The sequence below is a fragment of the Piliocolobus tephrosceles genome, chromosome 3 (genome assembly GCF_002776525.5).
Source record: "Piliocolobus tephrosceles isolate RC106 chromosome 3, ASM277652v3, whole genome shotgun sequence".
Lineage (NCBI taxonomy): Eukaryota > Metazoa > Chordata > Mammalia > Primates > Cercopithecidae > Piliocolobus > Piliocolobus tephrosceles.
The window spans coordinates 65,000,971-65,027,095 of record NC_045436.1 but is presented as its reverse complement, the minus strand read 5'-3'; the positions used below and the strand labels follow the sequence as shown (position 1 = coordinate 65,027,095).

Genomic DNA, 26,125 nt, shown 5'->3' with positions numbered 1-26,125 from the left:
GCTAAGGCATTATTTTAAATGAATTGTAGATACTTAACCTAAAAAAGAGAAAACCAGCTCTCTTCAATTAGCTGAAAGGCAGTTAACTAAAAGAGTTGTTGCTGTGTATGACCTCAAATGATAGACGGGAACTGGCAGAGATGAAATTAGACTAAATATACATAAGAACTTGTTAATTATTTTAGCTTTAACAATATATTCTGGCCCTCAAATTAATAAGTTCTTTGTCATAAGACTTGTTTTACCGAGGAGTCATTTGCCAAGATGTCTTTAGGGGTTTCAATCATTCCCAAGTTGGTTGGAAGATCATATCTTCCAAACACTATGGGGTCAAAAAAGGTATCTTTGGAAGATTAATCACTCTGGAGATAAAATGAACTTCAAACCCTGTATCTGTTCCTTAGTAACTATGTAAACTCAATTTCTGAATATCATGTTCCTCTCCTGTAAATACAGATATTAATACTCACATGAAAGTATTGTTTTCAATTATAAAATAATGCATACCAAGCGTATAGTCATTAGTTGACAATAAATGCTGATTCTCTCCTATGCCCTGTAACTCTGTGTGTATTTATATTTGCTATTGTTTACCATGTTAGGATATAAAAATAAACTCCTAAATAAAATTAAAGACCACCATTAAAAAATATTTTAAAACAATTATTCAGAAAGATAAGTAATAAAGTATTACTTACTGCCACATATTAATTTTTATAGTTGTGGGGATGTAGAATTTTGTCACCAGTCACTCAGATTTGTTCTGTATTTGATCCTTAAGGGGAGCAACAGTACTTTCCTCAGTGCATTTAGAATAGAAAGTCCTGAACAACATTTTAAAGGTATAGGGAAAGAGCAAAGGTTCAAAAACATTGCTAAGCTCTGATCCTTAGAAGCACAAACAAGGTTCTGAATAAGTTGAGAACAAAACCAGCCTCCAATTATTTTATCTTTAAAAGCAATTACTTCTTCATGACAATTATTCACATATTTTTAATTTGCAAAAATATTCTCTTTATAGTTAGCATATATGGAGCTGTATACTCAGCTTGTTTAATTTAACTGCTGTGTGATATAATTTTATAGTTATTTTGTTTTCAGATTTCATGTTCTGGATGTGGAAATTAATGTAGCAGTAGTTTGCATTTTTTTTTTTTCACCAGAGAAAAGCTGTTTGCCCACACGTTCCTAAAAGCAACATGAGAAAAAAAAAGGCCCGTCAATTACACTTTGCAAAATCTACATATTTTCCTATGCTTTCTCTGTGTAAAACAATGCAAATTACAAAATATTTTAAAATGTATATCTATCCTTTTGGGTGTTAAGTTCTGGTTTGCTGAAGATACTAAATCCTTGTATTTTATTTTATTTTATTTTTTTATTTTATTTATTTATTTAAACCATGCAAGGAGACTGTTTATTTCCAAAGGATTTTGCAATAAACATAATGAATAGGCTCCAGGCAGCTGTTCTATTCTTCTCCCTCATTCTCATCCTCATAGGAGTCAGTGCCTACTTCCTCCTAATCCTTCTCCAGGGCAGCAATATCCTCTCGGAGCCTTGGAGAACTCACCATCCTTCATGCCCTCACCAGCTTCCCAGTGTACAAACACCCTCTTGACATACGTCAGCTCGAACTTGTGGTCTAGGTGGGCCCAGGCCTTGGCAATGGCGGTTGTGTAGCGCAGCATGCATGTGTCGCACTGTACCTTGGCCAGGTCATCTCCAGGCACCAAAGTGGGTAGTGCTTAGTTGATACCAACCTTGAGGCCTGTGGGGCAGCAGCCCACAAACTGAATGCCGCACTTGGTATTGATGGTGGCCATGGCAGTGTTGACATCCTTGGGTACATCTCTGTGGTACAACAGGCAGTAAGCCATACACTTGCCATACCAGTAAGCCAGATACCCTAAAGTGTCATACCATCACACTTTGCCATCTGGCTGGCCAGCTCAAAGCATGTATTGGCAATCCCTGCCAAAAACAGCTGCTGTGGTATACCTTGTCTGCAGAGATGACTGGCACATAGGTGACCAGGGGGATGTAGATGTGAGTGCAGGCCACAAGGTTGATCTGAAACTCTGTCAGGTCCATGTTGAGGGCCTTGTCAAAGTGCAGAGAAGCTGTGGTGGAGGAGATGACTTTGCTAATGAGGCAGTTGAGGTTGGTGTAGGTTGGGCACTCAATGTCCAGGTTGTGGCAGCAATTGTCATAGATGGCTCCATCATCCACCGTGAAGGCACAATCTGAGTGCTCTCGGGTGGTGTGAATGAGTGGTCAGGATGAAGTTGTAGGGCTCGACTGTGGCTGTGGACACCTGCAGGGCTGAGTAGATGGAGAATTACAGCTTAGATTTTGCCATTGTCACCAGAAAACCGCTCCATCAGGAGTGAGGTAAAGCCAGAGCCAGTGGCCCTGCCAAAGCTGTGGAACACCAGGAAGTCCTGAAGTCCTGTGCACTGGTCTGACGGCTTCCAGATACAGTCCAGCACTGGGTCGTTGATCTCTTTGCCAATGGTATAGTGACCACAGACATCACTGTTGAGAGCATCCTCTTTTGCAGTGATGAGCTTCTCTGGGTGGAAAAACTGTCAGTATAGGCCATTTCGGATTTCATCAATGGCCATAGGCTCCAGATCCACAAAACAGCCAGGACACATGTTTTCTAGCACTAATTTCACAGAAGAAGCTGGTGAAAGTGGACTATCCACTTCACCAATGGTCTTTTCACTGGACATCTGCCCATCAGTTTGAATCTCATGTTCCAGGCAGTAGAGCTCCCAACAGGTTAGCATTGCCCATCTGCACACCTGCCAGCTCTGCATGGACTGAAATGTATTTACACATGACAAATGGTGAGTCCCAGTGGTGTGTCTTATGTAGAGTCAGGATGATGGGTTTCAGTGAGAAGTAACCCATCTTTTTAAGGATATTTGTGTCCTGATTTTAAAAGTTTTAATTTTCCTGACACTGAAACATTGGTGTTAAAATGTGCAATTCAAATGTATGTGGAAGAAAAGTGAAAGAAACACTGATTCAGCCTTAAGATAAGTGTATCCTACGACTTCATTTTAGCTCTGCTATGTATTAGTAGTATGATTCTGGACAAATTATCTAATTTCTCTAAATTTTTGTTTTTTATTTACAAAAAGGAAATAATATATTTTTTCCTGCACATCTTAGAGTGGTAAATTTAAATTTGATATGCATATAAAATTTATTTGCAAATTATTAAGGGCTAAATTAATAAAAATATTATTTAACATATTATATCTTCATGACCAATTTCCATATTTCTATTGTTTCTTTTATGCCTACCTTTGACATAACTTTTACTCAGCACCTAAGACAATGAATGATAGGCTTGGTCCGTTTTATATCTGGCTTGTTGTTATTTTGAAAGTCTGAAGAAAATAAAGACCCTAATTCACCAAATGAGGAAGATTAATTCCTCATTCAACAAGTTCATTCATTCAGCAAATAATTATCAAGCACCAACTATGTACAAGAACTGTGCTGAGCGATGGGCCTACAACAGTGAAAAATACAGACCAAATTTTTGCCTTCATACTTCTATTTTACGAGGTGAGACATAAACAATCTAAACAAGTAAGAAACTATATGTGAGGTAATGATAAATGTTAAGGAGTAAAAGCAGAGCAGGAGTGAGTGCTTGTGGATGCAAGTTTATGTAGGGTTACTAGGAAAAGTTTGCTGAGTAGGTCATGTTTGAGTAAAAATCTGGAGTGATAAAAGTGAGGGAGTGACCCGTGCACCTATCTGGGACAACAGGGTTACAAGCAGAAGGAACAATGTATACCGAAGCTCCAAGGCAGAAGCATATTGGCGTATTATAGGCAGAGAAAAGGCCAGTGCACCTGGTGAAGAGTGAATAAGATGAAAAGCTCTAGGAGATGAGTTTGGATAGGTAAGTAGAAGAGGCAGATGACCTACAAGCTGTCAGCCATTGTTAGAATTTAGGCTTCTGTGAGAGATAGGAAGTCATTTGCTGGTTTCATACAGAGAAAAAACAGGATCTGACATTGTTTTAACATGATCCCTCTGGTTACTCTTCCTGGAACACAGTGAAGAAGATCAAGGTGAAACAAGGACATCATTTAAGAGGTCATTTAAATAATTATTGGCTTGGACCAAGATTTTCGTATGAAGGTAGTAAAATTGGTAAGATTCTGAGTATATTTTCAGGATACAGCTGTCAGAGTTTGCTGATAGATTAGTCATTGAGTATAGAAACAAAATGAAGAGTGAAGAATATCTCTAAGAATCATAGCCTGAGCAATACAAGAATAGTATTACCATTTTCTCCCATGGGAAACAAAACGAGAGTCCTATTTAGGAGAATATCAGTCCCTCAGTTTGGGACATTAAAAGTGATTATTACACACATCATAACCACACACTTTCGCCTGGGTTCTCACTTAGGACCACAGGCAAACATTCTTGACTTCTAGTGAGAAGCCTTGAGTCAACAAATAGAGGAATTCCCAAAGCATGGAGTTATTTCACTTTATTATTTTATTTTATTTTTGCCATAAGAGCCAGGCTTCCAGCTTTCACCGTATAAATAGCAATGAAAAAAAAAAAAAAAAAAAAAAAAAACCCAGTGATTATAACTCATTTCCCTATCAAGCCTTCAATCAATATTCTCAGCCATAAACAGTAGCCTGTCTCACCAGAAAGGCAGTAGTCAGAACCAGCTACCCACATCTTTAAAAGTCCAATACCTCTAAGTTGCAAATTTGAGGTAACCCTAGAAAATTCACAGAACTCTCTATTCTTCAACTAAATAGGAAATAACGCATTCTGTGATCTATCTTTGTTACAGGGTTACTGTAAGGATCAAATAAGACAAAATATACAATAATGCTATATAGGCATAGTCATGACTGTTTAACAACAAAAACCATAGTGAGACTATTTTTATTTTGCAAGTAGACATTTATCAGCTGTAAATGGTATGATTGGAAGAATATAAGTTGTTTTAAGAAAAACAATAATCAGTTCCAAGCAAGTTGCTTTTTTACTGATACATAATATTTATAGATATTTATGGATACATGTGATATTTTGTTACATGCATATCATTTGCAACTATCAAATCAAGATGTTTTAGGATGTCCATCACCTCAAGCATTTATCATTTTTATGTATTGGGCTCATTTCAAGTCCTTTCTTCCAGCTATTTTGAAATATGCAATATATTTTTGTTCACTGTAGTCATTCTACTATCTAATAGTAGAACTTATTTTTTCTGACTATTTTTTTTGTACCCATTAACCAACCTCTCTTCATCCCCCTCCTCCTACCCACATACTCTTCCCAGTTTCTGGTATCTATGATTCCACTCTCTACCCCTGTGTGATCAACTTTATTACCTACTACATATGAGTGGGAACATGCAACATTTCTCTTTCTGTGCCTGGCTTATTCCACATAACATAATGACCTCCAGTTGCAACCATGTTACTGCCAATAATAGAATTTCAGTCTTTCTTATGACTAAATAGTATTCCACTACATATATACAGCCCATTTTCTTTATTCATTTATCAAAGGATGAGCACTTAGATTAAGTTCATATCTTTGCTATTGTGAGTGGTGCTGCAATAAACATAAGGGCGGAGTTATCGTTTTGATATACTAATTTCCTTGCCTTTGGATATATACCCAGTAGTGAGGTTGCTGGAGCATATGGTAGTTCTGTTTTTAGTTTTTTGGAAAAATCTCCATACTGTTTTCAATAGAGGTTGTACTAATTTACATTCTCACTAACAATGTTTAAGAGTTTCATTTTCTTGATATCCTCACAAGCATGTGTTATTTTTTGTATTTTCTGTAATAGCTATTCTGACTGGGGTAAGATGATATTTCATTGTGGGTTTTATTTGCATTTCCCTGCATTAGTGATGTTGAACATTTTTACATACCTCTTGGCACATGTACATCTTCTTTTGAGAAACGTCTATTCATGTCCTTTGCCCATTTTTTAATGGGATTATTACTTTTTTCCTGTTGAGTTGTTGGAGTTCCTTGAATTTTCTGGATATTAGTCCCTTGTTGGATAAGTAGTTCTCAAATATTTTCTCTCATTCAACACGTTGTTTCTTCATTCTTTTAATTGTTTCCTTTGTTCTGCAGAAGCATCTTAGTTTACACTTGCCCCATTTGTCTATTTTTGTTGTTGTTGCCTGTGTTTTTGAGGTCTTAGCCACAAAATCCTGTCTAGACCAATGTACTGGAATATTTCCCCTGGGTCTTATGTTTAAGTCCTTAATCCATTTTCAGTTTATTTAAATGAAAGGTAAGAATCTAGATTAATTCATCTACATATGGATATCCAGTTGTCCCAGCATAATTTATTGAAGAGGGTTTCATTTTCCCAGTATAAGCTATCGGTGCCTCGTTTAAAATCAGTTGGGTGTAAACACATGGATTTATTTCTGAGTTCTATATTCTGTTCCATTAGTCTGTGCATCTAATTTTATACCAATACCATGCTATTATGGTTACTATAGCCTTGTAATACATACTGAAGTTGGGTATTGTAATGCCTCCAGCTTTATTGCATTTGCTCACCATTGCTTTGATTATTGGTTATTGTGTGTGTGTGTGTGTGTGTGTGCTTCCATAAAAATTTTATGATTTTTTTTATTCTGTGAAGAATGCCATTGGTATTTTGATAGTCATTACATTAAATATATAGATTGCTTTGGGTATTAGTAATATCTTTATGTGATGTAAGATGTGATATCTTTTCATTTGTGTGTTCTTCAATTTTTTCATCAGTGTGTTAGTCTCCTTTGTAGAGGTCTTTCAACTCTTTGGTTAAATTTATTCCTAGCTCTCTCTCTCTCTCTCTCTCTCTCTCTCTCTCTGTGTGTGTGTGTGCGTGTGTGTAGTTATAGTAAATGGTATTGGCTTCTTGTTGTTTTTCCGCCAGTTGGTTTATTATTGGTCAGTAGAAATGCTACTGATTTTTGTATACAGATTTTGTATCTTGTAACTTTACTGAATTTATTTGTCAAATCTAAGAGTTTCTTGGAGAATTCCTTTGGTTTTTAAAAAATATAAGATAATATCTGCAAAAAAAAGAGACAATTTGAAGTACTCTTTTCCAATTTAGATGCCTCTTATTTCTTTCTTTTGCCTGATTGCTTTGGCTAAGACTTCAAGTACTATGTTGAATATAAGTAGTGAAAGTGAGCATCCTTGTTCCAGTTCTCAAAGAGAGGCTTTCAGCCTTTTTCCATTCAGTAGAATGTAAATTGTTAATTTGTTGTATATGGCATTTATTATGTTGAGGTATATTATTTCTATGCCTAGTTATAGTTAAAAGTTTTTATCATGAAGGGATTTTGAATGTTATCAAATGCTTTTTCTGCATCTCTTGAGAGGATAATATGGTTTTCGTCTTTCTGTTGATATGATGTATCACAATGATTGATTTGCATACGTTGAACCTTTCTTATGTCCCTGGAATAAATCCCACTTGATTATGGTGTTTTATCTATTTGATATGTGCTGTTAGATTAAGTTTACCAATATTTTGTTGAGAATTCTGACATCTATTGTTCATCAGGGATATTGATCTGTAGTTTTCTTCTTCTATTGTGCCCCGTCTGGATTTGGTTTCAGGATAATTCCGGCCTTATAGAATAAGTTAGGGGAGAATATCTTCCCCTCAACTTTCTGCAATAGTTTCAGGAGAATTAATGATAGTTCCTCCTCAGTAAAATTCAGCAGTGCAGGTATCCGGTCCTGTGCTTTTCTTTTGGGAAATGTTTTATAACTGATTCAATATTGTTACTTGTTATTTGTCTGCTCAGATAATTTATTTCTTCCTGATTCATCCTTTACAGATCATATGTTTTCAGGTATTTATAGATTTCCTTTAAATTTTCCAGTGTGTTGGTGTATAGTTGTGCATAATAGTCTGTGACAATCTTTTTTAGTTCTGTAAAAATTCGTGATAATTTCCTTTATTTGTTTCTGATTCTGTTTATTTGAGTCTTTTCTTTTTTCTTGGTTAGTCTAGCAGTTTATTTATTTTGATTGCCTTTTCTAAAAAGCTTTTTTATTGATCCTTTCTTTTCTTTTCTATTTCATTTAGAAATACTACTCTGTTCTTTCCACCTACTAATTTTGGGTTTGAGTTGTTCTTGGGGATGGGGATATTGAATGGGCCTGTTCTTGGTCCCAGTGGTGGCAACAGTGGGCTGAGTATGCCTGTCCTTGGGCCCCCAGGAAGCATATGCAAGTGTTAGCACGTCCAGATGGGACAATTATTGGGCCTCCAGACTACTTGCTCAGGTGACAGAAGTGGTAGCAGTGGCCTAGGTGGACAGGTAGAACCTTAGGCCCCTGGGCAGTGTACATGATATGGGCAAAGGCAGTGACAGTACAGGACAACCCTTGTACCCTAGACAGTAATGCTGGTTTTAGCAATGGCTGAGATGGCTGGGCAGGCCAGTCCCCAGTTCCCCAGATGGTACATGTGGGTGAGTGCCAATGGTAGTTGCAGCAACAGATTGAGTGGGTTTATCTCAGGCCCTTAGGAAGACTGCACAGTTGCTGGCAATAGTGGACATGGTAGGGCAATCTCAACACCTCTGGATGGTGTGCTTAGGTGCTGGGAGTGTTTGGGGTCTATTGTTAGGCCTTCTGGTGATACATACATGTGTCTGGGGTAACTGATAACAGGGTGATCCTCAGGTCCCCAGGCAGCATTCTCAGGTACTGGAAGGTGCAGTGCTAATGGTGTGCATGACATCAGGCTGTGTTAGCAAGGGCAGAATAATTTCCAGGCCTCTAGGCAGCATGCTTGAGTCACAGCAGTGACAGTGGTGGTGGCGGGCAGGGAAAGACCATCCTTGGGATACATGCAAGTGTATGGCAATCCTGCTTCTGAGAGTGGCAGGATTGTTGTCAGTGGCAGTGATCCCAGGCAGGTGGCTTTCAGACTCTGGGGAGCACATGGTTTGGCTCCCTTTGTCCAGAGGGCGGCCTCCCTGGTGCACTTCTGCCTGTTCCCCAGGATATGGGACTCTGTGGGTTAGAGTGCTGCAGACCATGTGTATTAGTCTGTTCTCATGCTGCTAATAAAGACATACCCGAGACTGAGTAATTTATAAAGGAAAGAGGTTTAATTGACTCACAGTTCCACATGGCTGGGGAGGCCTTACAATCATGGTGGAAGGTGAAGCGTGAGCAAAGGTGTGTCTTACATGGCAGCAGGCAAGAGAGCATGTGCAGGGGAACTCCTCTTTATAAAACCATCAGATATCATGAGACTTACATACTACCATGAGAACAGCACAGGAAAGACCTGCCCCCATGATTCAATTACCTCCCACCAGTTTCCTCCCACAACAGATGGGAATTATGGGAGCTACAATTCAAGATGAGATTTGGGTGGGGACACAGCCAAACCATATCATTCATGGCCCAGTTCATGAAACCATTTTTTCCCTCTAGACCTCTGGACCTGTGATGGAAGGGGCTGCTGCAAAGGTCTCTGACATGCCCTGGAGACATTTTTCCCATTGTCTTGGTGAATAAAATTTGCCTCCTCATTACTTAAGCAAATTTCTGCAGCCAACTTGAATTTCTCCTCAGAAAATGAGTTTTTCTTTTCTATCACATCACCAAACTGCAAATTTTCTGCATATCATTCAGCCCTTGGGCTCTCCCAAATCTCATGTCCTCACATTTCAAAACACAATCATGCCTTCCCAACAGTCCCTCAAACTCTTAACTCATTTCAGCATTAACTCAAAAGTCTGCAGTCCAAAGTCTCATTTGAGACAAGGCAAATCCCTTCCACATATGAGCCTGTAAGATCAAAAGCAAGCTAATCACTTTCTGGATAAAATGGGGATACAAGCATTGGGTAAATACAGCCATTCCAAATGTGATAAATTGGCCAAAACAAAGGGGCTACAGGCTCTACGAAAGCTTGAAATCTAGTGGGGGCAGTCTATCTTAAAGTTCCAAGATGATCTCCTTTGACTCCAGGTCTCACATCCAAGTCACACCGACGCAAGAGGTTGGTTCCCATGGTCTTGGGCAGCTCTGCTTTGCAAGGCACAGCCCCCCTCTCCTGGCTGCTTTCACAGGTTGGCATTGAGTGTCTGGCTTTTCCAGCTGTATGGTGCAAACTGTCAGTGGATTTACCATTCCGAGGTCTGGAAGATGGTGGCTCTCTTCTCACAACTCCACTAGGCAGTCCCCCAGTGGGGACTCTGTGTGGGGACTCACACCCCACATTTCCCTTCTGCACTGCTTTAGCAGAAGCTCTCCATAAAGCCTCTGCCCCGTAACACACTTCTGCCTGAACATCCAGGTGTTTCCATACATCCTTTGAAATCTAGACAGAGATTCCCAAACCTCAATTCTTGACTTCTGTGCATCTGCAGGCCCAACATCATACAGCAGCCGCCAACGTTTGGGGCTTGCACTCTGAAGCCATGACTTGAGCTGTACTTTGGCTTGTTCTAGCCAGTTCTAGAGCAGGTGGAATGCAGAGCACCAAGTCCCTAGGCTACACATAGCAGGGAGATTCTGGGCCCAGTCCATGAAACCATTTTTTCCCTCTAGACCTCTGGACCTGTGATGGGAGGGGCTGCTGCAAAGGTCTCTGACATGCCCTGCAGACATTTTTCCCATTGTCTTGGTGAATAAAATTTGCCTCTTTGTTATTTAAGCAAATTTCTGTAGCCAGCTTGAATTTCTCCTCAGAAAATGGGTTTTTATTTTCTATAACATCACCAAACTGCAAATTTTCTGAACTTTTATGCTCTGCTTCTCTTTTAAACATAAATTCCAATTCCAAACCATATCTTTGTGGATGCATAAAACTTAATGCTTTGAACAGCACCAAAGTTACCTCTTGAACACTTTGCTGCTTAGAAATTTCTTCCACCAGTTGCCCTAAATCATCTCTCATGTTCAAAGTTTCACAAGTCTCTAGGGCAGAGGCAAAATGCCACCATTCACTTTTCTAAAACATAACAAGAGTCACCTTTATTCTAGTTCCCAACAAGTTCCTTATCTCCATCTGAGACCACATTAGCCTGGACTTTCTTGTCCATATTATTATCAGTATTTTGGTCAAAGCCATTCAACAAGTATCTAGGAAGTTCCAAACTTTCCACATCTTCCTGTCTTCTTCTGAGCTCTCCAAATTATTCCAACCTCTGTCTGTTACTCAGTTCCAAAGTTGCTTTCACATTTTCATGTATCTTTTTAGCAGCATCCCACTCTACTGGTACCAATTTACTGTGTCAGTCTGTACTCACGCTGCTAATAAAGACATACCCAAAACTGGGTAATTTATAAAGAAAAGAAATTTTAATGAACTCATAGTTTTGCATTGCTGGGGAGGCCTCACAATCATGGTTGAAGGTAAATGAGGAGCAAAGACATGTCTTACATGGCAGCAGGCAAGACAGTATGTGCAAGGGAGCTCCCCTTTATAAACCCATCAGATCATGTGAGACCTACTCACTATCATGGGAACAGCATGGGAGAGAACTGCCCCCATGACTCAATTATCTCTCACTGGGTCCCTCCCGTGAGACATGGGAATTATCGTAGCTATAATTGAAGATGAAATTTTGGTTGAGACACAGCCAAACCATCTCACTCTGCCATACTGCTGGGTTCATTCAGTAATGTGTGGCTGAAGTCCTCTGGGTGGCTGTAAGGGTAAGTCATTGAGGCTCCAGGGATATGGAGGTGCAGGGGCTATTTGGCCCCAGGTCAGGATATATTCTAGTGGGAGCCAGACTCTCAAAATGACAAATGGCATTATACTGCAGCTGCTTGAGTCTCAGGCAGGTGTGTAGAACCCAACTGAGCTTCCCCTCTGGAGCAATGCTGTCATGAGCACTCCAGGCAACTCCCTGTACTAGTCTCAAGGCTCATGAGAGTTGAGGGGCTCTCCAATGGATAAGATTGCAGGAGTCCCATTATGGGAATATGGGCCACTGGGGATCCCTCACTTACTCTTTCCCTGTACTGGGGAGCCTCTCCAGGCTCCTAGCCAATCCTGGGTAGGCAGGCTGCCTTACTTGGCTCTTCTGCCATGCCTCAGGCATTTCCTCTCTACTGCTTTCCAAGGTTTTCTGTTAGATGTGCTATTCAAAGTATGAAAATCTACTATTTATCTAATTTGGTTCTTCTTTGTGGAGGAGGTGAGTGCCAGTTGTCTCTAGTCTGCCATCTTGAACCTTTCTTCCAAATAAGTTATTTTCACCTTCTAAAGCCATAGATAAGTAGTAACCCTTTGTCACTGAATAGAGGACATTAGTAAGATGAGATGTTTTTGGCAGCAGACAACTTGATATTCAAAGATATCATACCTTCTCTAGTTTTTGCAGTGTACATGTCTGAGCAGTAGCAAATGGAAATTCAAGAGGGAGAGCGAGAAAACATTTACATAATATTTGTCCACCTTAACTTTGAGGCTATATGAAGAAGCTGAGCTATCCGCAAGAGAAATCAGCTATAAAACAAGAAATTATAGTCTTGCATGGATTGCCAGGGACAAGTGTTAGGTGAAGACTCAGAAGAACATAGAAACAAAGTAGGTAGGAGAGACAGGACAAAACTGAAGAACAGGTTATGGCCTTAGTTAAGGACCTATCCAGTCATGGCCTATGTGTTTTGCTAATTTTCCGATTAAATAATAATTGTTTCAAATATTAGAAATATAGACAGATGTGCATGCAGGATGTGTGTGTGTGTGTGTGTGTGTGTGTGCATATGCTTTGCATCACTGGCTCTTAGCCCCACCTAATATTGCCACATATTTCATTCCTACAACTTCCAGATATTTCAACTATGTCTTCAGGATTATTTCACTGCAATATAAATAAGTGTTTTCAGCTGATTCACAGTATTAGCTCATTTTCCCTGCCCTCCAGTTGTGGCCATGCTCTGCTGGGTCACACTGCATTTCCCAGCCTGTGCCTTCAGTTGTGCTGGGTATTCCCACTAATTCTCCTTGACATTTTTACTTCTGCCATGCAGACTAGCCTCTTTTTCTGGCTATTATCATGTCCACAGTTTAGTCTTCTCAGGTAATGTCACTGCCATTCCTCTTTGGAGGCCTTGAAACCAGAAAGCCCTAATATTTCCACTGCATCTAAAGCTTCATTTTCAAGACAGCAAGCTAAGGTTGTTCTCTGGAAACTCCATGGGATAAAGTTATAGCATGTTCGATGTAATAGTACAGAGGATGCCTCTCTCTGTGTGTGTGTGTGTGTCTCTTTATCTCTCTCTCTCTCTCTCTGCCTCCCGCCTTTCTCTCTATCTTATTACTCAGACAAGAAAATGCTGCAATTCACAAAATAACATTTAATTTAGTTCTCTTTAACTTAAATGATATGCATATGCCATTTAAAAAATTGGAGAAACATAAATTAATCACGTCCAAATGGGGTGGCTGAACATTTTTTAAATGCTAGGAATCAGTAAGCAATAGAATATAATATTATTTCCCATATTATTCCAAACATCATAAACCCTAAATAAAGTTTGTAGTTATCACAAGTTTTTAATCAATTCAAATTACATTTCAAAGTGCAACTGTGAACTGCCCAAACCAGGTGTTTTGCAGCTGCAACAAATTTGACATGCTCTGAAATCACCATGGAATCCTCTGGATCTCTTGGAATTATGGAGCAAAGTCTAAGAAATAAAAATTGTAGTCTGCCATGCCGGACAAATCAGGAAAGACATGCTTTGGAGAGCATGTGTGTGTAATTATTTTAAAGAATCCCAAATATGACTTTGTGAGTAGCTGTAGCATTTAGAAGATTTAATTTTATATAAATACATATATAATATAGAGAGAAGTATTTAATTATATATATATATATATATACATGAACAATAGCATTTTTCAATGATTTATTGTAAAAATGTTCAAAGATAGAGAAAAATTAAAGTGAATGCTTATATACTTTCCACCTACCATTAATATTTTACTATACTTGCTTTATCACATACTCATTCAACTATCCATCCCTCTGTCAAACCATCAGTTTATCTTACTTGTTATACAGTTTTTGATACTTTCTTAAATCTACACATGAACCAAATGTAAGCTTTCAGAATATAATTGTTAGTTCCTAATCTGAGGATCACGGATTTTTAAAACTAAAAGATACCTTTAAAAACTCTTTATTGTACACACCTCATTTTTCATATATGGAAATTAAGGCAAAATGAGTTTGAAGTTTGAGTAAGAGCACCCAACAAATTAGTAACTAAACCAAGATTAAAAATCCCTGCTTGGTGTTTTCATGTAAACATGCACTTCAACAGAGAGGTTGTGATGTGTGGGCATGATGAGGAGGAGAATTGTTGAAGTGTGTTCTTCGTTAGAAAATTAAAGTGACTTTAATAGATGAATGTGCAGTTGAACTAGCAGTAAGATTTCAGAAGGAACCAGAAGTGAGTGAAGATCTGAACATCTGTGAAAATCTTCCTACTGTATAATCAAAAGAAAAAATATTGCTAAAAAAATACTTACTCTAGCATGTTTTTTATGTGTGCCCAGTTTCTAAAAGTATGAAATATCATGGGGATGAAGAATTAAAGGTTGAGCCCTGGAAGCAAGAAAGCTGGGTAGGAGACAAAGAGCATCTGCTGCTTAAATTCATGTTTGACAGACTCATAGACTGCGGCAATAAGCTCTGCTTACAGAGTATAGAAGGGACGTGTTCTGTAGCCTATGCAATCCTTTGAATAAGTCCATTCCTAGAGCGGTACTTAACTTTTCTATTACCCACTCTCGATATACACTGTTTCAAGGCACATGCAAAGATAAGAGTCACGACTCTTCTGAGAATGAATGTGTCACAATTTAAGGACTTTATGTTTCCATGTTTTGATATAAATTTTTGAAAAAAATTTAAAATCAATGGGTGAACAAATGTTAGTTTACATTTTCATTCATGCTTCAAACATGGTAAGGCAGAAATGCAAGGTTTTTTTTCTTGTTCTTCTTGCATTCCTTAAAACTTAAAAGTACTCAGGATTTTGTATTTTTTAAAACTCTTCAAGTAACTCTTTAGGTGACAAGTATTTGAGGGCTACTAGTATAAAGAATTCTACAGTAGAAGTAAAAAGGTCTGGCTTCTAGTTCTGGTCCTATAGTGATTTATTAAGTGGCCCTATGTAATTCACTTCCCTCTAGAATTTATTTTATATACATATATATTATATATATTAATATATAATATATATTTATATATTATATATTTACACACACACACACACACACACACATATATATATATATATATATATATGTCAGTCTTCATTGTCTTAATCTTGCGACCAATGTAAACTAAGCATCAGGCAAGAGTCACAGAGGAAGTCCCTTGCTTTCAGGTGAGGAGAATATATATCACACATTGTGTGACTCTACTTAGGTCCCCTTGGCATAAATGATTATAAACCAAGCCCTTTGATTTTTTCTAACTGAAAATAATCGCAAGAGATACATTTACCTTGTTATGTTCACATATAATCAATACATATGTTTTATGAAAAAATGCTCAGCTTTACCATGAGTTACATACTCTAATATGGTTTTCTCTTTTATTTAAATTCAAAAAATGTTGTCATAAACCAATAACTGGATCTCACAATCATTAATGTATTTACCTGCCTCTTGAAAGGCATTGTCGTAAGACCTCTATTGTGAGTTTCAATTATAGCTAATTATTCAATGAGAAGAGTAAAACAAGTTAATGGTGTCAACCCAATATTTTCAATTATAAAAAGAAATTGAAGGAGTTAAATTCTTTCTTATGAATCTCTACTGTGTGAGCTAATAATCTATCAATGTGAAAAGCTACCTGGTCTAATGTGTGAGTTGTAATGCATACTGTTTCATCTGCATTTATGTATCTATTCTTATGTTTTTTATAAAAAGAAACTTGTGGACCTTATGATACTAATAATATTAAATATTATTTTTAATGGACATTTGCTGTGTGATATAGTTTGTATCTGTCCCTATCAAATCTCAGGTTGATTGTAATCCCCACTGTTGGAGGTGGGGCCTGGTGGGAGGTGTTTGCATCATGAAGGTGGATCTTTGGTGAATGGTTTACAGCCATCCCCTCAGTGCTGTCTTCACCACAGTAAGTTCTTGCGAGGGTTGGGCATGGTGGCTCACACCTATAATCCTGCACTTTGGGAGACTGAGGCGGGAGGATCACTTGAGGCCAGGAATTTGAGACCAGGCTGGCTAATATGGTGAAACCTTATCCCTGCTAAAATTACAAAAATTAGGTGGACATAGTGGTGAACACCTGTAATCCCACCTACTCAGGTGGCTGAGGCAGGAGAATCACTTGAACCCAGGAGGTGAAACTTACAACGAGCCGAGATCTTACCACTGCACTCCAGTCTGGGTAACAGAGCAAGACTCTGTCTCAAAAAAAAAAAAAAAAAAAAAAAGAGTTCTTGTGAGATCTGGATGTTTAAAAGTGTGTGACACCACCTCCCCACTCTCAACTCCCACTTCGTCTTCTGCCATGAGTAAAAGCTGCCTGAGGCTCTCACCAGAAGCAGATGCCACCACCATACTTCTTGTACTGCCTGTAGAACCAGGAACCAATTAAACCTCTCCTCTCTGTAAATTACCCAGTCTCAGGTATTTCTTTATATCAATGCAACAATGGTCTAACACACTATGAAACAAGCAAAGAAAGGCGTTTTCTATGATTGTTATCTAATTCTAATGAGAATTTTAGAATAAGTGAACTATTATTATCATATTACTTATGAAGAAATTTAGGAATAAAGAAGTTAAGTGACGCTTCAATTCTCACAATAAATTTGATAGTCCAGTCCTCTAATACAGTGGTCTTCAAAGTGAGGCAGGTATATCTCTTAGTATATACAAGTAATTTCCAAGATATTTGCAGGTATATTAGGCCATTTTTGTGTTGCTGTAAGGCAATACTGGAGACTGGTTAATTTATAAGAAAATAGGTTTAATTGGCTCTGGGGGCTGTACAAGAAGCATGGTGCTGGCAGGTGCTTCTGGTGAGGGCCTCAGGAAGCTTTTAATCATGACGGAAAGTGAAGGGGGAGCAGGAGTCTCACATGGTGAGAGTGGGAGCAAGAGAAAGAGTTTAGTCGGGGGTGGCGGGTGCCACACACCTTTAAACAGCTAGATCTAGCAAGAATTCACTCACTATCATGAGGACAGCACCAAGTCATGAGAAATCCATCCCCATGACCCAAACACTTCCCACCAGGCCCTATATCCAACACTGGGGATTACAATTCAACATGAGATTTAGAGGGGAAAACATACAAGCTCTATCAGCAGGCATAAAAAGTTGTAAGAGGCGCAATTTTGAGTTCTCAGTTTTTTAATTATTCTTTTCTAACACTAATATGCTAGAGAAGTCCCTCATAGTTGAGCTTCTTCTATATTCTTTGACAACGCTCCTCTCCTTTCACTAAACATGGACACTGCTCATCTCTTGGGAGTTTTACAAATTTTCATTTTAACTTTCAAGGTCGTTAAACCTTCTCCATCAGATCTAATGCTAAGGGAAAGGCTGCAGTCATACTCTTGACTTTTAGTTCTCAAAGGTCAGTGTTGGAGCAAAATACAGATTTATCATTTTCCTCTGTGTTCTAGAAACTGATGTAGACTTCGACCTGCAAACTTAGTCCAGGTATTTCCAACAGACACCACCCTCACAATGTCACTCTCAGATCAGTATCAGACACATGGTTATAACTCTGAATCTAGAGCCTAAAAAGCAACCAATTTAAAATTTCCATGCATGTCTCATTTTATTAATAGCACAAGAACAGTAACATTATTTAGTGAAGGAGAATTAGAATAACAGTTACTCGAACTTTAGAATTCTTCTAAACTTGATTCGAATCTCTTCTGGGTCACTTGCTACTATGTAAACTTGGGGAATAACTGAAACTTGAGTTTCGATTATTTCTTACATTAAAAATAAAATAATAGGAATGACCTTCTGGGACTTTTGCTAGATTTTTAAAAAGTAATGTATGTAAGAACCTGGCACATTAGCAGTGTTCAATAAATGATGGTTATTGTTATAATCATACTGTTAGTGTCATTTAAAAAACAGGCATTAAACTCACTCACTGTTCAAGATTGGCCCATAAAAGTGCTGAAATGCTTAAAGAAGTACATCTATGAACAGCAGAGTCATCCTCTTCCTAACTCTTCACTGATGATGGTTATATCAGATTATTCCCTAAGTTTGAGGTTCCAAAAATGAGGGGCATATACTTAGGAAAAGAAAAAAACAGAAAAAAATGTTGGGTCTATAGCCACCAGAAAAAGACCACAGGAAATGAATACATTTAGCCTCAAAAAGATAAGGCAAAGGGTGTATCAATCTCTTTGACTCTCAATTTCCTCATCTTCAAAGTTGGACTAATGATTCCTGTGCTCAGGTTCAAGGATCAAAAACAACTAACTGTGATGAAATTCTGCCACATACTACATGTGAAAATTTGGGCCAACTAATATACCTCTATTAGTCTGGGTACTAGTTTCTTAGGGCTGACATAACCAAGTACATACCACAAACTGGGTAATTTACAAAAATAAATTTTTCTATCATAGTTGCAGAGACTAGAAGTCTGAAACAAAGGTATCAGTTGGGCTATGCTCTCTCTTAAACCTGTAGGAAAAATCCTTTGCTTCTCCTTAGTTTCCGGTGATTTACTGGCAGTGTTCAGTGTTCCTTGGATTGCAGCGGCACGACTCCAGTCTCAGCCTTCATTGTCACATGGCATTCTCTCTGGGTGTTGCTGTCTTTACATGGCCATCTTATAAGGATGTCAGTCATATTGGACTAAGTATGGCCCCATCTTAACTAACTTATCCTACAGGGTCAGGATCATCAGTATCACTATCTTCCATCTCCACATGTTGTCTCACTGGAAGGTCTTCAGGGGCAATAACATGTATGGAGCTGTCATCTCCTATGATAACAATGCCTTCCTCTGGAATACCTCCTGAAGGATTTGTCTAAGGCTGTTTTACAGTTAACTTTTCAAGTAAAAAGGAATACATTCCAAAATAATGATACAATTTATACTACAGTAATACATAAACCAGTAACATAGTTTCTGGTTTATTTTCAAGTGTTACGTGCTGCACATTATTGTATGTGCTATACTTTTACACAACTGGCAGCACAGTAGATCTGTTTATACCAGCATCACCATGAACATGTGAGTAATGCATTGTGCTATGGCATAATGATGGTTACAGTGTTGCTAGGTGACAGGAATTTTTCAGCTCTATTATAACTTTATGGAACTACTGTCATATATGTGGTCCATTGTTGACCAAAACATTGTATGTGGTGTATGACTATAAATAGCTTTTTCATAAAAGCCTCCACATGAAAAGGGATTTTTGGAATGAGAAGAAACTCCAAAAATGAACATATTTAAATCTAACCAAAAATAATTTAAATGACACTTTAGAAAAACATGATAGCAATGATGTCTCTGAAATGATAGGATGTACTCTTTTGTTGTATTCTATTTTAAAAATATATTGTGGATGCCAGAATTAAGTGATTTAATTAGTATCAGGAGATTATGTTTTCCTAGAAAAATAGCAAGTATGATGCCAATATTTCCAATTATAAACTTCATATTTTATTTTACTAACTACATGTAACAAATACTAAATAATATTTTATAGGTGTGTGCCAATTTTTTAAGATTTTCTTCTCATTGGTGATATAAATGAAATTTACTTTGAGGTACAAAGAATAGCTATTAACATTCCATCTTCTTGTTTTCTATAAAAATGAGGAAACTGATAGAAAAAACCTTGCCCATGTTTTCATAGTTAGTAAATCACAAGGTTAGAATTCAAACATTGTGATTCAACTAACTTTTGAATGAAAATCTTGTCAGCATTTCTTTCATTATTTATCCATTTTTATTTTTGTTGTTGCTGTTGTTATGTTATTCACAATACCAGAAGTACTGGATATAATGTTAAATAGTAGCAACAACAGAGGGTATGACCAAGACCCTCTTGTCTTGGTGTAATTGTCCATTGATGAGAATTCCACGTGGGAAGATATACCACACATTGGTAGGAAGAAAGCAGTTTTCTTTCTAAAAATAAATGTTTCCTATATTTTTTCCTTCTTACTACATTTCCTCAATCAATATTCGATTACCTTATAATAAATTGAAATAATTCTGTGATAATTTGTTCCAATAAAGGGATGAGATATGTATGTAGGGAAATCGCACATCATTTTATTTGTGTGCAGCAACCAATTATTTAATGATTTGGGGTCTACTGGCATACAACAATAAACAACAAGATATGAGCTGAAGTCAGTAAATGTCAGGTGCAGGTAGAGGAAATAGCATGTCAACTTAATTCTGCTTGCTCTAATATTTCCCAGGAGAATGCTCAAGCAGATTTATACCATAACTTTACCATACTGGGTTGCTTTACAAAAGACCTTTTCTATACCAAAACAAAAAAGTTACACTCACCTTGGGAAAACATAAAGCTCCATCTCCAGAAACAACTTCCAGCTGGTCTTTCCTAACCAAGTCTCAGCGATTAGACTGAAATCATGTGCATTAGAGGCAAAGATCTAGCAGAAGTCCTAACTTTCAAAGTAACATCTGCAGAGAAATTATCAGCCAATATAAAAACATGTGCACTGTTAATGAAATCGTGGAGTTTGCATCCTTCTGAATTTTTCTGCTTTGATGAGTATTTTTTATTCATAACCTCTCTAAGGCATTTTCTTTGGAACACAAAAGGATAACTCATATTCTATTTATTTTATTCTCATAAATTATTTCTTCATACTACTAAGCCTAAAGTTCTGCAATGATGCTTTATTTCCTTTTACACCCACTCACCTAAACTTCCAATTCCAGAAAAAGAACAGCCGAAAAACTTATATATTACATATTTTAACACTAATTGGATTTTTTAAAGCTCCATGTGATATGTTTAGTTTACTATAATTATGTGGCTCAAGTAATTAAAATTGATTCAAATGTCTAAGATTAAAAATTGTAACCCAGGAAATCTTACTTTAGAAGAATCTTCCAGTTCTATAGATATAGTTGATTGTCCTGTCTTCACATGGGCATCGCAAAAGTTATTCCATTTACCCACTTAAACTCACTCAACAAATGTGGCCTGAGTACCAGGAGCTATGGGGAATATAAAGGAAACAAGTCATGGTCTCAGCTTAGGATACTTATAACATCTGCAAAGGATACTATATTTTTCAACAGTCACAAAATACAAATATGAAACAAAAAAATCTAAATCCTATTTGAGGAAATGACAAAAAGCAAGGTACAGAAAAGAAGTGTAAAAGGAGAACTGGTGCTCCTTAGTTCTAAAATTTCAGTGATTGAAGTCCATTTTTATGTACTAAAACATCAGTAAAAACATTTGTTACATAATCTACTTGCTATATTCACTCAAAATTGCTTCCTTACATAAATATTTAGTTTATAACTTTTTAGGAAAATAATTTTAATGTTGAATAATTTAAGAAAAACATTTTAGTCTATATTTAAAAACAAAAAAGATGTTTTTTCTCTACTTCATATGTGTATGTAATTTACAAGAGTGAAAGGAGAAACATAGGCAGGGTTAAATGAACTCCTCTTGAATGTGCAAAATTTATGGTTTTAAGACTTTCTGCCGGATTTTCACTTTTCACTGTAAGGAGCAAGACTGAAAGAAAGATCATCTGAGATAGAAACAATCCAACTGGATTCCTGATATAAGGAATGCTAAGCATTGATTTGAGAGGCAGCAATGAAGCAAATTTGTCTATAGCTATTTTTCCCAATAAGAATCCTATATTTTCTTTCAAAAGTGTCTGTAAGTGTAGACGTCGGTGTAGATTTGCCATCTTCAATGTTATGCTTTCATCAGTCTCACTGAAGTCCTAAGTCAACCTCTTTTATTGTGCTTAGTTTGTATCTGATAAAAATGACAAATAAGAAAGGATTTATCTCTAGACTCCAAATATCCTTTATTCATAAACACACACACGCACACACACACACTCACTCAAATATCAAGAGATGATTTCAGAACTTATTTCTTCATTTTCTTTCTTATACTACTCCTAAAACCTTCTCTAAAGAAAAGCCAATAAATTCACTCTCAATATCATATTATTGCCTGAAAAATCCAGGTTACTTACTGTTCAAGTCATTCGATTTGGATTATGCTTCTTTAAAACAAACAACTTGTTGGCATTATTTACTGCTACGTCTTTAGTGTCTAGGCAGTGCTGGCATAGATGTACAAGAAATTTTTGTTGAATTAATACATACATTAAAGATAAAGTTTTCAGCCAAAGAAATTGAAAAAATTTTGGCACCATGAAAAAAATGTTTAATTTCTTGTCCCTAAAATACCTCCATCAAGGCTGCTTCCAATTCTATATAAGGCCACCTTGTAGCATTCTTCCCTCCCAGTTGTCTTCCCCCACTTCCGTGCCCTGATACTGAAGAGTCACCTGGACTCGGAGTCTATAGGCAGAGATTGGATACTCCTCTGGGAGTACTAGAAATGTGAAATGTCAGGTGAGTTTTAGCGAAGCCTGAATTGCTAATCCTCCGGGCTTCCCAGTCCCTCCAAGCTTTACAACAGCTGAGGATTCAGCCCTAGAGCAGCACAGAAGACACCTCTGTGGGGTGCATAGGACTGAAAAAGGACAGGCAAGTTATTAGGAGCACCTTTCTAGGAGCACCTATATCAAGTCTTTCAATAAGTATTTAATTAACTGACTACAGAGTGAAGGGAAAACATTGAGGCAGAAAATATAGATTTTTTTTTTTTTTTTTTTGGTGTCACGTACACTTGACTCTTGAATTGGAAGAGCCCAAGGAAAGGAACTACTAAAAATTCTCACAGTGTGGATCCTCTTAGGTCGTAGAGGAATTTTGCCATTGTTGTGTAAGTAGCAGTAAAGGGTCACAGGACTAGCAGACATTCAACAAAGCTGTCCTTTATTATCATACTGACTTCCGGGACTAAATCCCTCCTAATGCACCACAGCAGGATCTCCAAGGAACAAAGACACTAACATTAAATTTCAGTATCTTTTGGCCCAGATGATGGCCATTTAAACCAAATTTCCCTTACCATAACAAATCCTAATCTTGAGTGCCTATTCATTTTGCAATATATATATTTATAAACTGAAAGAGTTAAGTCTTCTACTCAAGCTAGTTTGTAGTCAGTAGCTGACACTCCCTCTCTGCATTGTCTGAAAATTGACAGCAGGAGCTCCTCAAGGAAACCATTTCACACACAGTAGAAAGCCTTGAAGTCAGTGTGTGTCTGTGTCTGCTTTTGTCAAGAGGAACACAGCATGTTTGTAAACATGTGGCGTGGAAGGAAGATTTAGGCTACAACAGCAAGCCTGTGCCCCACTGGTTTCCTGTTTGTTACTCACGTTATGTTACCTCTGGCAACTAATGTGAAAAATACACTGAGAGAGCAGCACTCCTTTTCCTTATTATAAGTCCAGATTTGGCAAATAAAAGAAAATGAAACCTTCTAGTTGCTTTCTTAATTGTGGAAAGTTTTTATATTCCTGTTTTGTTTTACTTTTTACTCCATTCACTTATCTCCTTTTGCTTTCAGAAATGGAGAAAAAGAGATAAAGACAGAGGAGTAGGAGAGAAAGAGTTTGCTTCAGTGATTTGATCTGCTAAAACCATATGGCACTGAGAACATATAAGAGAAACTATTGAATAAAAATTACGCAATACTTACAGACACAATAAATAAGTTTCACTTTCATATCACAAAATAAATAGCACACTTGTATAGATCAGTGTATCCTAGATGAAGTTTATTTATCATATAAACAGAAAAAAAAATCACGTGAATTTGTTCATTCATTCATTCACTCGTTCAGCACTTGCTTCACAGGAAGCCCTGTATTGGACATGTGTATTCCTATCTTATCCCCTTTGCAGTAGAGTTTAACCAACATGGAAACAGAACATTGGAAAGTGAGGATACTTGCCCTTGGCCACAGTCTGGTAGATTCAGGACCTGGTCTGTTTGATTCCTAAGCTGGTGGCATCCCTACACTATGAGGTCCCTCCACATTGAGGATCCTAGTGTCTGAGGTAGAGCAGAGATGAAAGGACATGGGTTTTGAGAGGAATAAACCAAACTAAGAAAATTATCACTGAGAAAATTGAGCAATTAGTACTTACCTGTCTTGTTCACTGTCCTTTAATGAGCAACAAGCCACCCCAAAAAAGTTACAGAATGGAGGCTAACAATGACCTTTCAGACTCTAGAACATATATAAGTGTAAAATGAAAAGGATATTTAGAAAAAAATAGTAGTCTGACTCATTTTTCTGTTTATATTTATGTCACACAAAATAATGAGCAAAACTCTTTGGGAGTAGTAATTTTCAGACTACTGTATTATTAAACATTTTATATTTTCCATCTCATGGAAGACATTATTTACTAAATGGCAAGCAAAATGATTTTACCTATATTGTTGTGGGAAGTCAGGGACCCCAAACGGAGGGAACAGCTGGAGCCGCGGTAGAGGAACATAAATTATGAAGATTTCATGGACATTTATCACTTCCCTAATTATACTCATAATTTCTTACACCTGTCTTACTTTAATCTCTTAATCCTGTTATCTTCATAAGCTGAGGATGTACCTATGATGATTGCATTAACTGTACAAATTCATTGTAAAACATATGGGTTTGAATAATATGAAATCAGTGCACCTTGAAAATGAACAGAATAACAGTAATTTTAGGGAAAAAGGGAAGACAACCATAAAGTCTGACTGCCTGCGGGGTCAGGCAAAAAGATCTATATTTTTCTTCTTGCAGAGAGCCTATAAATGGACATGCAAGTAGGAGAGATATCGCTAAATTCTTTTCCTAGCAAGGAATATAATATTAAGACCTTAGGGAAAGAATTGCATTCCTCGGGGAAGGTCTATAAATGGCCACTCTGGGAGTGTCTGTCTTTCATGGTTGAGATAAGGACCAAGATACTCCCTGGTTTCCTGCAGTGCCCTCAGGCTTACTAGGGTGGAGAAAACACCCCGCCCTGGTAAATTTGAGGTCAGACTGGTTCTCTGTTCTCGAACCCCGCTTTCTGTTAAGATGTTTATCAAGATAATATGTGCACAGCTGAACATAGATCCTTATCAGGAGTTTCTGATTTTGCCCTGGTCCTGTTTCCTCAGAAGCATGTGATCTTTGTTCTCCTTTTCATCCTTTGAAGCATGTGATCTTTGTTACCTACTCCCTGTTCTTGCACCCTCTCCCCTTTTGAAATCCTTAATAAAAACTTGCTAGTTTTGCAGCTCAGGTGGGCATCACAGACCTACCAATATGTGATGTCACTCCCAGCGGCCCAGCTGTAAAATTTCTCTCTTTGTACTCTTTCTCTTTATCTCTCAGAACGGCAGACACTTAGGGAAAACAGAAAGAACCTATGTTGAAATATTGGGGGAGGGTTCCCCTGGCCAATGCACCACAGCCTCCCCAAGTAGTTGGGATTACAAGAGCTTTCCACCATGCCCAGCTAATTCTTTTTGTATTTTTAGTAGAGACAGGGTTTCACCACGTTGGTCAGGCTAGTCTTGAACTCCTGACCTCAGGGGATCTGCCCACCTAGGCCTCCCAAAGTGCTGGGATTACTGGAGTGAGCCACCTTGCCTGTCCAACATGGTGAAACACTGTCTCTACTAAAAATACAAAAACATTAGCTGGGCATGGTGGCAGGTGCCTGTAATCCCAGTTACTCAGGAGATTGAGATGAACTCTGGCTCTTGTCCCCCAGGCTGGAGTGCAATGGTGCAATCTTGGCTTACTGCAACCTCGGCCTCCCAGGTTCAAGTGATTCTCCTGCCTCAGCCTCCCGAGTAGCTGGGACTACAGGCATGCACCACGGTGCCAGGCTAATTTTGTGTGTACACACACACACACACACATAGATAGATAGATAGATAGATAGATAGATAGATAGATAGATAGATAGATAGATA

At 37.8% G+C, this 26,125-nt stretch overlaps 1 protein-coding gene and 1 pseudogene across 1 annotated transcript in view; both read right to left on the bottom strand.

Moving 5' to 3' along the window:
* Positions 1–1,471: 1,471 nt before the first annotated feature.
* LOC111546227 lies at positions 1,472–2,847 on the bottom strand (annotated as a pseudogene).
* Positions 2,848–4,635: 1,788 nt separating this feature from the next.
* LOC111546248 overlaps positions 4,636–26,125 on the bottom strand; it is a 22,646-nt gene continuing 1,156 nt past the window's right edge. The window contains exons 3-4 of the mRNA XM_026454108.1: positions 6,187–6,209; positions 4,636–4,771 (exon numbers count right to left, since the gene is read on the bottom strand). Coding sequence (XP_026309893.1) covers positions 4,636–4,771; positions 6,187–6,209 — 159 coding nt within the window. The remainder of the gene's footprint in view (positions 4,772–6,186; positions 6,210–26,125) is intronic.